Source organism: Macaca thibetana, chromosome 10 (genome assembly GCF_024542745.1).
Source record: "Macaca thibetana thibetana isolate TM-01 chromosome 10, ASM2454274v1, whole genome shotgun sequence".
Lineage (NCBI taxonomy): Eukaryota > Metazoa > Chordata > Mammalia > Primates > Cercopithecidae > Macaca > Macaca thibetana.
Window position 1 is genome coordinate 12,781,671 of NC_065587.1, and position 12,045 is coordinate 12,793,715.

A 12,045-nucleotide genomic window follows, 5' to 3' on the forward strand; every position below is an offset into this window, starting at 1 on the left:
CTACGCTGCACCCCCCGGCCTGCCCTTCCGCCCCGGCGCGTTCTCGGCTCCCCCCGCGTTCTCCGCGCCCCCGTGGTGGCCCGGCCGCCGCCTCCAGAACCCCTACGCCGACGCCTGGGACTGGGGGTGGGGGCTGGACTAGGGCGCGGCCCCCGCCCTCCCCGCCCCACCCTCCCCTGCCCGTCTCCCCCGCAGCCCCCGAGGCCCCTGGGAGAGTTCAGCTCCCCCCGCAGCCGGCACGGCTCAGGCTCCTACGGCCCAGAGCCCAGTGCGAGGCCCGCGTCCCAGCTGGAGCCAGACCGCCGCTCCCTGCCCCGCACGCCGTCGGCCTGTGAGTCACCCCGCCCCGGGGCGGCAGGAGGGCCGGGAGAGGTGCGGGGGTGGGGCTGCAGCAGGAGGGATCGAGGGCAGACGCCAGGGAGAACTTCCCGCCCACGTGCCGCCGCGCTCTCCTGCCCGCAGCCTCGCTCTACAGCGGCAGCACCCAAAGCTCACGCTCCAACTCCTTCGGCGAGCGCCCGGGCGGCGGCGGGGGCGCCAGGAGGGTCCGCGCCCTGGTCTCTCACTCAGAGGGCGCCAACCACACGCTGCTGCGCTTCTCCGCCGGGGACGTGGTGGAGGTGCTGGTGCCCGAGGCCCAGAATGGCTGGCTCTACGGCAAGCTGGAGGGCTCGTCCGCGTGAGTGGGAGCCTTGGAGGGGCCGGGGGTTGGTTGAGAAGAAGGCCCTGGGGGCCGGGGACCCGGGGACCTGCTGGACTGAGGCTTCCCTGGCCTCCCCTGGAGGCCTCGGACAATGCTGCTCTCCTCCCGCCCCCCACACTCTGCCTCAGCTTCCTCATTCATTCAGTGGGAGTGGGAAGAGTCGCCTTACCAAGTTCAGGATGACGGCCCTTGAGAGGGGGCAGAGGATGGGGGATGGGCGGGTTCTTCCAAAAGTGTAGAAATGGCAGACATCCTATTGCTTGAGCACCTACTGTGTGCCTGCCTCTGGGAGGAGGCTGTGTCCCCTCTGCAGAGTCAGCCCTGGAACTCTGATGCAGGGGGCTGGGATAGGAGTAGGGCCTGAAATGTGCTCACCTCTTTGCAGTCACTCTCAGTGGAAATCCTTAAAGCACCTAAACCGGGCTGTTTTGACACTTGGTGTGGAGGAAGAGTTGGGGAGTTTCATACAGTGAGGGCGCCAGAAAGCCCGGAGGACAGCAGGCCTGGCAGCTAGCAAAGGGAATGGATGGGCACCACTGTCCTGCAGGGGAAAACGGGGCAGATGGGGCTGGCTAGAGCCAGGCAGTGCCCCCTCGGGGCTTCATGGGCAGGGGAGTGTGCTGCAGGAATGCATGCACGGGCAGAGCGGGTGGTGGCTGCCCGCACCAGCCAGCGGGTGGTGGCTGCCCGCACCAGCCCACGGGTGGATGCGTGGTCCTGTGCTTAGTGGATGGACAGGTGGATGGGTGGACCAGCGGATGGGCATGTGGGTAGGTGGAGCGTGTGCAAGTGGATGGGCATAAAATGGGAGGGTCACTGACTGGGTGGTTGGCGACATGGGAGGATGCACGGATGTGGGGGACAGACACTGATGGGTGACTGGAGAGGTGTGAGTGGCGAGGGGGTGCTGGATGGATTCGTGGCTACACAGGGGATGGAGTACAGACAGGTGAGTGGGGGATGGGTGATGCGTGGAGGGGCTCATAGTTAGGCTCGAAGGTCCATAGCTGGGCAGGTGACCACAGGGACAGGAACAGAAGGGGGTCAGTGGGGAGAGAGATGACTGAGAACACTAACGACACGGACACCTGCTGCTGGGGTACCTGCTTCACAGACCCACAGCAGAGGATGGTGTGCTGCAGACGCCCCCGGGACCTGAGTATAGAACCTTCTAGACCGAAGCTGTCAGACCCTCCTGGGATGTTCTGGGAATGTCATTATCCATCCTTGACTCACATAGCCTGTTACGGAAAAGCATGGCATGTTTTATCATCCATAGGCACTAGCAGGTGAAAACAGAAGTAAACATACGGAATTGATTCTAGTCTGTCAGTTTGAGGTGAAGTAGCTTCCAGAGACCCTGAGGGGAGGATAGTAGCTTCCAGAGACCCTGAGGGGAGGATAGTAGCTTCCGGCAACCCTGAGGGGAGGATGTCTTCTTTTGGTCATTGTCCCCGGGCCTGGCTTGAAGGACCCTCTGCCTCTGCCCCACAGGAGCGGCTGGTTCCCCGAGGCCTACGTGAAGGCTCTGGAGGAGGGGCCTGTGAATCCCATAACCCCCGTGACCCCCATGACCTCCATGTCCCCCATGACCCCCATGATGCCTGTGAAGCCTGGGAACGAGCTGCCTTCCAGGTACCTGAGTCATCAGGGGTGGGGCGGGGATGGGGCGGGGCGGGGGCGGGGACTACGGCGAGGGCGCCACTGCCCAGCGGAGAGGATCTGCTAGGTACAGGCTTGTTTGTCTTGAGACAGAGTCTCACCTTGTCACCCAGGCTGGAGTGCAGTGGCGCCGTCTCGGCTCACCGCAACCTCCACCTCCCCACATTCAAGCGATTCTCCTGCCTGAACCTCCCGAGTAGGGACTACAGGCTCACACTACCACACCTGGCTACCTTTTGTATTTTTAGTAGAGACAGGGTTTCTCCATGTTGGCCAGGCTGGTCTTGAACTCCTGACCTCAGGTGATCCACCCGCCTCGGCCTCCCAAAGTGCTGGGATTACAGGCATGAGCCACTGCACCCAGGTGGCAAGGTGCAGTCTTGAGTGGGCCCAGTCCCCTTCAGCCCCTGGAGAACCACCGGCCCTGAGCCCCTCTCTCTGCCCTGAAGGTCACTGCATCCATCCCTCTGCCTCCCCTCAGGACCTCCCTCCAGTCAACAGTCTCCTTTCAGGCAGGTGCAGGGAGGAAGCTGTGGGATCCCTCCTTCCTAGGGTGCCCCAGCCACTGGCAGGACAAGGGATTGGACAGGCCCCAACCCCCTTCCTTCCCCTCCTTTCTCTGGACTTAGGTCCTACCCACTCCGGGGCAGCCATAGCCTCGATGACCTCCTGGACCGGCCGGGCAACTCCACAGCACCCTCGGAGTACTGGGATGGCCAGTCCCGCTCCCGCACCCCAAGCCGGGTGCCGAGCCGTGCCCCGAGCCCTGCACCTCCGCCCTTGCCCAGCGGCCGCCGAGGCAGCATGGGCAGCACAGGGACTGCCACTGACGTCAAGGTGAGCCCTCGCCCGCCCTCCCCTGGGGCCTCCAGTGGGCAAGGAGGCAGGAGAGCAGGGATCCCGAGGCTCTGTCACTGGCTGTCTGGTAGGGGACCCGCCCACCTGGCCTCAATCTGTTCCTCAGTGCATGGAGGGGTGGTGTGGGGCTGAGTCCGGGCTGAAGGGGAAGACCAGGGTCCTAGAGCAGAATGTGACCTGGGGCTGGCCCGCAAGACGGGGCTGGGGGAGGCCAGGGAGATCATCTACCCATGGAGTCACCCCAGTCTTATTATGGGGGCGTGGTTAGTCCTCGGAGGTGGTGCTCTGGCCCAGGGATTTCTCACTTCTGCAACCCACAGAATTCTGGGCTTCAGAACCTCAGGGTCTCATTTCCCAGGAGCCTTGCATGGCAGGGGCTCTCTGGCCCAGTCCTCTGCCCTATGGGCATGGGGAGAGGGAGGGGAGGGGCAAGGGATTGCTTGCCGCTCTCCCCACCAAACCAGCCCTTCCCCACCCCCACTGCAGAAACTGATGTCCTCAGAGCAGTACCCGCCACAGGAGCTCTTCCCAAGGTGAGTCCTCAAACGGGGCCGAACAGTGAGGGGGGTGGCAGGTGTGGCAGCACACACTTGTAATCCCAGCTACTAGGGAGACTAGGGGGGAGGATCTCTTGACTCCAACAGTTCAACACCAGCTTGGGCAACACCGTGGGACCCCATCTCTAAAAACAAAACAAAACAAAACAAAAAAATAGATGAAGTGGGGCAAGGAGTGGATGGAGACCAAATAGGGGCAGGAGGCGGGACCCGGCTCAGTTGCCCAGCTGCCTTCCTGAGCCACAGCCAGGTGGGGATCATCTGCCCTTCTCACCCTGTCCTCTCCTCCTGCAGGGGCACAAATCCTTTTGCTACCGTCAAGCTTCGTCCCACCATCACCAATGACCGCTCAGCACCCCTCATCCGCTGAGGCGGGGTCCGAGGTCATACCCCCCAGCACACCTGCCCAGGGGCTGTTCAGAGCTGGCAGTGGCAGTGACAGCAGCAACAGCAGCGGATACCAGAAGCAGGGCGCTGAGACCAGGGGTGGCTGCCCTTCCCCAGACCACCCCGGCAGCCTGAGCAGCTCCAAAGCACTGGCTTGGGGTCCAAGACCTTCGAAGTAAAGCAGGCGGAATGGGGGGACAGGACGATTTCTCCCCCTCCAGGGGCCCCAGGACTCTCCCTGGGGGGCCTACCTCTTGCCCCCCAACCTCTTTTCCCCTTTTCTGCCCCCGTGGGGAGGAGCCCCTTGTACCTGCTCCGTGTCCCACACATGCCCTCTCTGTACGTCTTTTGTAAATGATGAGAAATAAAGGAAGTGGACGCAAAGTGACGTGGCAGCAGGATTGGTGGTGTCTTATTTGGGGGACAGGGCAGGGGGTGAGGGATGGAGACTCCCCCATTGGAGAATGGGGTCCAGAGGGTACTGAGGTCCTGGCCATTCCCCGGGAGGCTATCTCACTCCCAGCCCCTCGTTTGGAGAACCCTTCAGGGCTACCCCAAAGCCCTGGCACTGCAGCCCCCATCTCCACCCACTCTCATTTTGATGTGTGGGTTTCATAGGAAGTAGTGGCTGCTCAGGTCAGGGGAGGGTTGGCAGTGGCCAAGGGCTGGGACCACCAGCAAGCTGCCCTCAGGCGGCCTGGACACAGCACTCTTTGTTCTGGCCCCTCCCCACCCCCACATCCCCAGGCACAGGCATGGATTAGCTTCATCCTGGAGAAAGCCACCAGCCCCTCCTGGAATGTGGCCTGGGGCGGGGGGTCGGGCGGGGGCAGATGAGGCACTGAGGTGATTAGAACCGTTGGGGTCTCTTCAGGGCAGGGCTGTGCTCCGAGCACCTGACTAGGACCCCCTGGGCAGTGTCTCTGTGTCTGCGACCCCAGGCTCCAGGAGGCAGAGGGATTTCTCTTCCTCCCTCCTGGACTGTCGGGACAGGGCGCCCACCGTGGAGCCCCAGCCTGGTCTGGGGCTCCCAGTCTCTTCTCCCCTCCTGGACAAAAGCCTCTTAGCAGGGGTGTGGTGTGGTGGGGGCACACACTCTAAGCTCCAGGCCTGGGGGAGGGAGCGTCAGGCGGGAGTCCGCCAGAAGCTCAGCCCAGGCTGGTGGGAAGCTGGAGTGTCTGGCAGACCCCATCCGGGTAAGCTTCACCGGGAGCTGCCGCGGACAGCTGCAGGGACAGCAGCCCCTCCCTGCAGGCCTCAGGAGACGTGAGGCTGGACCCCACCAACCCACGAGGCAGGCTCAGGTGAGTGTGATGTGAGGGCTGCCTGGGATCACTCTCCTGTCTCCACCTTCAAGTGGCTGCCCCTGTGACAAGAGAACAACAGGCAGGAAAAGCCACGACCTGGTCCTAGTGGAGGAGGGGCAGAGTCCCAGATACCCTGGGGATGGTGGCACTGCCCAGTGCCAGGAGGGACACTCCAGGCAGGAGGGGAGGAGGCTATCCCCAGCCCTGGGCTCCGGGCGCACCTGTCTCTGAGTGCACTCTCCTCATCTGTTAGGGGAGCGCTTGTAGCTGCTGTGAGGGCCCTGGGGGGAGCCCCAGGAATGAGACAGGCTTTGGAGCCATTCTTTGCATACAGAGGGTTTGAGGTTTGGAGGGCAGAAGGCCACTCTCCCAGTGCTGCTAAGGTTCCTACCTGTCTGGCAGAAGCCAGAGACCTGACTCCTCTCCCGCAAGATTCCCAGCTGGCCTGGGGGTGATCAATCACCCATCTCACATCGGAGGAAACTGAGGTTCGGAGAGGGGAGGCGACTGGCCCAAGTCAGGGAGGGAATCCATGGCTGAGCTGGGAAGCATGGGAACTCAGCTCCCCTGGCTGATACCTGTTGAAAGTGGCTTTTGTCCCCTTCATGTTCTAATGACAATAGTCATTTGTGATCACTAAGAAATATTAAGAACATGGCGCAAGGCTAAAAAGGAAAATCTTCACGCACACTGGCCCTTTGCAGCTGGCATCTGCCCCTCTGCTGTTTGTTCCGTTGTCCCGAGACCCTCACGCATACTTTGGTACTGGTCGCCCACCTCCAGGCACACACCTGCTCCACTTCCCGATGCCTTCCACCTGAGGTCCTGAGGGGCCAGCAGTGTTCTCCAGAGGGAGCCTGCTGAGGTGCAGAGTCAGGTGGGACCCCTCATCCTACCCTCATCCTTCAGCGCCCTTTGCAGGAGAAGGAGACTTGGGGTGAGATTCCTACCTCCGTTTCCCCTTTTGGTTCCCAGACCTGAGCCACGCTCACGTGGGTAGCCCTGTGCCTCAGTTTCCCCATGCTTCATCTCCATTCCCCTCCTCTAGGCTTCTGGTCCAGCCACAACCTCTTGTCCCCGCCCCCTCCCAACAGAGGCAGCCATGGGCGCTGGCGGCCCCCGGCGGGGCGAGGGCCCCCCAGACGGCGGCTGGGGCTGGGTGGTGCTGGGTGCCTGCTTCGTGGTCACTGGCTTCGCCTACGGCTTCCCCAAAGCCGTGAGCGTCTTCTTCCGGGCGCTCATGCGCGACTTCGGCGCCGGCTACAGCGACACGGCCTGGGTGTCCTCCATCATGCTGGCCATGCTCTACGGCACGGGTCAGTGTCCCCGCCCAGCTCTCCGCCTCCTCAGGACCCCTGGGACCCGGAACCAGGAGACACCCGACCCCCTGAGCATCCCCCTGACCGTCGGGGCGGCCCCCGATGTCCAGAAAGAGGGGAAGAGAGGGCAGGAGGGGGGACAGCGGCCAGAGGCGGGGCCGGCCTAGGGGACTGCCCTGTGAGCTCAGAGGGACCCTTCCGAGATCTACACCTGCTCATTGTAGAGGCGGGAAAGCTGAGATCTACAGAAGCACTCCCCATCCCCGCAGCACTGACCTGTTAGGTGGGGGGCTTGCTGGAGTTCCCATCCTGGGAGGCGGGGCTGCGGAGGAATCCCAGGCTGTGCCAGGGCAGGACTTGAAGGCTGTGAAGGTTAAAGGGGTGTGGAAGTCCCCGCTCTGCTTGGGGTTTGGGTTCTCAGGAGGGGTGGGGATAGGGTGCTCTGGGCCTTGCCCTCGCAGGCTGCTGTCTCTTTGGCCTGCCCCTCCAAGCTGTGTGACCTTGGCCAGACAATGCCCTCCTCTCTGGGTCCCTGAGCCGGAGGTGACCTTATTCCTTAGAGGACTCAAGCCATCCCGGGACCCGGGTGGTGACCCTGCCCTGCCCACAGGTCCCGTGTCCAGCATCCTCGTGACCCGCTTTGGCTGTCGCCCGGTGATGCTGGCGGGTGGGCTGCTGGCTTCCGCGGGCATGATCCTAGCTTCCTTTGCCACGCGCCTCCTGGAGCTCTACCTGACCGCTGGGGTGCTCACAGGTGAGGGCCCCCTGGTCTCCTCCCCTCTGGTTTGGGGGTCGGGGGTTCTTGCTGCAAGATCTGCCCTCGGTTTCCCTATGTGGGACAGTCTTCGAAGTCCTTCGGCTGGGTTCTTGGATCTGCTGGGTTCCCGGGCCTGGCCCCTCCCTCCTGCGGGGGCCAGGGAGGGGCTCCCTGGGGACCCCGGCACAGCGCCGCCTCACCCGCAGGCCTGGGCCTGGCCCTCAACTTCCAGCCGTCGCTCATCATGCTGGGGCTGTACTTCGAGCGGCGGCGGCCTCTGGCCAACGGGCTGGCGGCGGCGGGCAGCCCCGTGTTCCTGTCCGCGCTGTCGCCGCTCGGCCAGCAGCTGCTGGAGCGCTTCGGCTGGCGCGGCGGCTTCCTGCTGCTCGGCGGGCTCCTGCTGCACTGCTGCGCCTGCGGGGCTGTCATGAGGCCGCCGCCCGGGCCGGGCCCGCGACCGCGGAGGGACAGCGCCGGCGACCGCGCGGGGGACGCTCCGGGCGAGGCGGAGGCGGACGGCGCGGGGCCGCAGTTGAGCGAGGCAACCCCCAGGACCCGGCCCCGCCGGCGCCTGCTGGACTTGGCAGTGTGCACCGACCGCGCCTTCGCCGTGTACGCCGTCACCAAGTTCCTGATGGCGCTCGGGCTCTTCGTCCCCGCCATCCTGCTGGTGAACTACGCCAAGGACGCGGGCGTGCCAGACACCGACGCCGCCTTTCTGCTGTCCATCGTGGGCTTCGTGGACATCGTGGCGCGGCCGGCGTGCGGCGCCCTGGCGGGCCTGGCGCGTCTGCGACCGCACGTCGCGTATCTCTTCAGCCTGGCCCTGCTGGCCAATGGGCTCACGGACCTGAGCAGCGCACGCGCGCGCTCCTACGGCGCCCTCGTCGCCTTCTGCATCGCCTTCGGCCTCTCCTACGGCATGGTGGGCGCGCTGCAGTTCGAGGTGCTCATGGCGGCTGTGGGCGCGCCCCGCTTCCCCAGTGCGCTGGGCCTGGTGTTGCTCTTGGAGGCCGTGGCCGTGCTCATCGGACCGCCCTCTGCCGGTGCGCCCCGAGGGAAGAGGGGGTGGCGAGCCTAGTGCCCCTTAGACCGAGGGAAGCTCTCTTCCCCCCCGCCCCCGTCTCAGATGGAACTTCCAGGGATGAGGGGAATGGGCAGCAGGGTGGGTGGACTCCCCTTCATGGCCAGTTAGTCCCTCCTCCAAGTCGGACCACCCGCTCTGGGTGAGGACAGAAAAGCCGAGGAAGGTGCGGGAAATAAAGCAACACTGATAGCTGGCCAGGTCTGCCATCCCAAGTAGTTGGCACAAGGCCATCTGAAGCGCAAGTGCTTATTCTCATTTTGCAGATGAGGAAACTGAGGCACAGAGGCTTAGCGCAAGTTGCAGCCCCAGAATGAGAGCTTCAGTGTACCTAATGCTAAATGCCCACGCCTTTAGATTGGTGCATCTAGAATGGTGACTGGAATGGGGACAGTATCTTTGGGAAACTGGTGTTGGGACCAGAAACAGAGTGGGGGTGCTCAGCAGGCAGATGGGGAGAAGGAGAAGCACTGGTGTCTTTGACTGTGCAGATGGCCTGCTGGCACTTGTCACCGTCACCCTTAGGAAGTCATCGTCATGAGGGTGGTCAGGAAAGGCTTCCTGGAAGATCCCCCAGGTGAAGGCACAGCATGGATGGGCAGGGTTTGTTAGGGGGAACAGCATCCTTATGCAAGCAAGGCAGGAACCAAAACTGGAAAGGTGGGAGTGGGGAACATGAGGGTCTTCCCGGGCTGTCAAGTTACCTTGAAACAGCAGGGAGACTGCCTTTGAGTCCCAGAGGCCAGAGGGCTGTGGGATGGTGCAGTAATGGGGGAGGACACCTTGCAGGGGGCAAAGGCTACACTGAGATGGGGTGAGCTGCCCGTCCTTCCTTCAGGGCTGGGCTAACCGAGTGCCCTCACTGAGCTCCGTCATCCCACCTGACCCAGTGAGACGGGCAAAGCCCCTAAGCCAGTGTGTGGGCAGCCCACAGAATCAGCCTGTCCAGGGCTCAAGGAACTGTCTTCCATTTCTTGTGTGAATCTGGGTGGATCTGAGGGGCAGAGGAGGTGTGTGGGGTGAGGAGAATGACCTAGAGAGAGGGTGGAACGCACAAACCACACTTTAGGGGGAAATATTTGCAATTAAGAGATTTTCCTGGTCGGGTGTAGTGGCTCATGCCTGTAATCCCAACACTTTGGGAGGCTGAGGCCAGATATGGCAAAACCCTGTCTCTACCAAAAAAAAAAAAAAAAAAAAAAAATTTGCTGGGGTGTGTTGGCATGCACCTCTGGTTCCAGCTACTCAGGAGGCCGAAGTGGGAAAATGGCTTGAGCCCAGGAGGTGGAGGTTGCAGTGAGCCAAGATGGCACCACTACATTCCAGCCTGGGGAATGGTGCAAGACCCTGTCTCAAAAGAATAAGAAAATTCCTGAGGCCAGGTGCAATGGTTCACACCTGTAATCCTAGCACTTTGAGAGGCCAAGTTGGGAGGATCCCTTGAGCTCAGGAGTTCAAGACCAGCCTGGGCAACAGAGCAAGACCCCATCTCTAAAAATCCATAATAAAAGAGAGAGAGACAGCCAGGCGCGGTTGCTCACGCCTGTAATCCCAGCACTTTGGGAGGCTGAGGCAGGTGGATCACCTGAGGTTGGGAGTTCGAGATTAGCCTGACCAACATGGAGAAACCCTGTCTTTACTAAAAATACAAAATTGGCCGGGCGTGGTGGCACATGCCTGTAATCCCAGCTACTAGGGAGGCTGAGGCAGGAGAATTGCTTGAACCTGGGAGGAGGAAGTTGCAGTGAGCCGAAATCGTGCCATTGCACTCTAGCCTGGGCAACAAGAGTGAAACTCTGTCTCAAAAAAAAAAAAAAAAGAGAGACTTTCCTAAGTTTGAAAGTAATATGTACAAGTGATAGAAGCCTTGAGAAATAAAGAAGGAAACAAGTCACTGGCCCGCAAGTCCCGCCTGTGCTGATGATGGCTGGGTCTGCAGTGCTCATGGGCCTCCTGGGACAAAAGGGTGGGAGGACTAAGTCAAGCCCCTGAGGACCGGGGCATTTACATATGGCAACAGCAAGAGGTGGAGGCCCCCAGGAGGGCAGAGCTAAGCCCATGGCCCCTCCCCACTCCCACCCCAGATGCCCCACTGCCAAGCAAGTCACAGGACACTTGTGGGGCTTGAATCAGTGGGAGGAGGGGACGCCTCACCAAAAGCCCCATATCACTTAGTCAATTGAGGTCCAGGGACAGCAAGTGACATTTTTAAGGTTTCAAATGTCAGAACCCACATAGGGTTTTACATTTGTAAAACAGGAATAAAGAGTGGGCATGTGTGTGTCACCTATGAGCCTCACCAAGTCACTGGCACCACCCTTGACCTGAGAGTGCAGGGAAGTGAGGGGGGACCCCGCAGGGCCTTACCTCTTCCACCTTCTCCCCGTCCCCAGGCCGCCTGGTGGATGCATTGAAGAACTACGAGATCATCTTCTACCTGGCAGGCTCCGAGGTGGCCCTGGCCGGGGTCTTCATGGCTGTCGCCACCAACTGCTGCCTGCGTTGTGCTAAAGCTGCCCCAGCAGGCCCAGGCACTGAGGGTGGGGCCAGTGACACTGAGGATGCTGAGGCTGAAGGGGACTCTGAGCCCCTGCCTGTCGTCGCAGAGGAACCGGGCAACCTGGAGGCCCTGGAGGTGCTGAGCGCCCAGGGCGAACCCACAGAACCAGAAACAGAGGCGAGGCCGAGGCTGGCTGCCGAGTCTGTGTAACTCAGGGTGCACCTGGGTGGGGTGGCCCAGTGACTTGGGAACACAGCTTCTTGTCTCAGAGGGCCTGGTACACTGGGAGGCTGGTCTGGGGTGGTCACTCCCGGGGTCCACGTCTGGGCTCCAGTTGATCCCCTGGGTGTTTGGGAACTGCCTCCCTCATCTGTGCCCCAAGTTCCACCAGGCCGTGCCCCATTGCCAGTGAAGCCGCTATGAAGCAACAGGAAACTGTTGATAAAGCTCAGCTGAACGACAGAAGGTTCTGTTCCTGCGCCTCTGCCCAGGCTCCGGCTGCCACCTGAGTTGGGGGTCGGGGTGGCAGGAGGGAGTCTGGGAGGTCTCTCCAGGCCCCTGAAGCCGGCTTCTAGGTGGGCAGTGTTGGGAGGAAGCGTCAGAGATTGATGAAGAGACCCATCGTTCCCAGGTGTAGACACAAGGGGCTGGGTGGGCACAGGGCTCAGGGGCACGGGGCTGGGTGGGCACAGTGCCTGGCTCCTGCCCAGCCCCACTGCTCAGAGCTGTTTGCTAAAGCCCCCCTCACTGGCGTCTGCCTTTTCCAGTGGAGGGGATGAGGGGTTGGCAGCAACTAGGGCTCAAGGTTGGGGGCTGCTTGCAGGCGGGGGGCCCGAGGGGTCTTAGAGGGCTCAAACAAAGTCCCAGGGTCAGGGTCAGTTTGAATCCCAGCCCGGCTGCTTTCTTTGTTC

At 62.0% G+C, this 12,045-nt stretch overlaps 3 protein-coding genes across 4 annotated transcripts in view; 2 read left to right on the plus strand and 1 right to left on the minus strand.

Moving 5' to 3' along the window:
• The window catches only part of BAIAP2L2 (BAR/IMD domain containing adaptor protein 2 like 2), a 30,870-nt gene extending 26,308 nt beyond the window's left edge, over nt 1-4,562 (plus strand). The window contains exons 9-14 of the mRNA XM_050806227.1: nt 196-331; nt 463-679; nt 2,198-2,338; nt 2,995-3,202; nt 3,710-3,756; nt 4,075-4,562. Of these exons, the coding sequence (XP_050662184.1) occupies nt 196-331; nt 463-679; nt 2,198-2,338; nt 2,995-3,202; nt 3,710-3,756; nt 4,075-4,150 (825 nt within the window). The 3' untranslated portion in view covers nt 4,151-4,562. The remainder of the gene's footprint in view (nt 1-195; nt 332-462; nt 680-2,197; nt 2,339-2,994; nt 3,203-3,709; nt 3,757-4,074) is intronic.
• Nucleotides 1-12,045, minus strand: part of CBY1 (chibby family member 1, beta catenin antagonist) — a 628,117-nt gene that overhangs the window by 558,402 nt on the left and 57,670 nt on the right. The window lies entirely within an intron of this gene.
• SLC16A8 (solute carrier family 16 member 8) lies at nt 6,272-11,596 on the plus strand. Its single transcript, XM_050806230.1, has 5 exons — nt 6,272-6,411; nt 6,569-6,790; nt 7,404-7,547; nt 7,757-8,596; nt 11,028-11,596. The coding sequence occupies exons 2-5, from the start codon at nt 6,577-6,579 to the stop codon at nt 11,342-11,344; spliced, it is 1,515 nt and encodes a 504-aa protein (XP_050662187.1). The 5' UTR covers nt 6,272-6,411; nt 6,569-6,576; the 3' UTR covers nt 11,345-11,596.

Bases quoted from the DNA above. Each gene is read 5' to 3' on its own strand.
- SLC16A8 (XM_050806230.1), top strand. From the start codon at position 6,577: ATGGGCGCTGGCGGCCCCCGGCGGGGCGAGGGCCCCCCAGACGGCGGC. The intron at 6,791-7,403 runs GTCAGTGTCCCC...CCCTGCCCACAG, and splicing joins GGCCATGCTCTACGGCACGG to GTCCCGTGTCCAGCATCCTC. The intron at 8,597-11,027 runs GTGCGCCCCGAG...CCCCGTCCCCAG, and splicing joins CATCGGACCGCCCTCTGCCG to GCCGCCTGGTGGATGCATTG.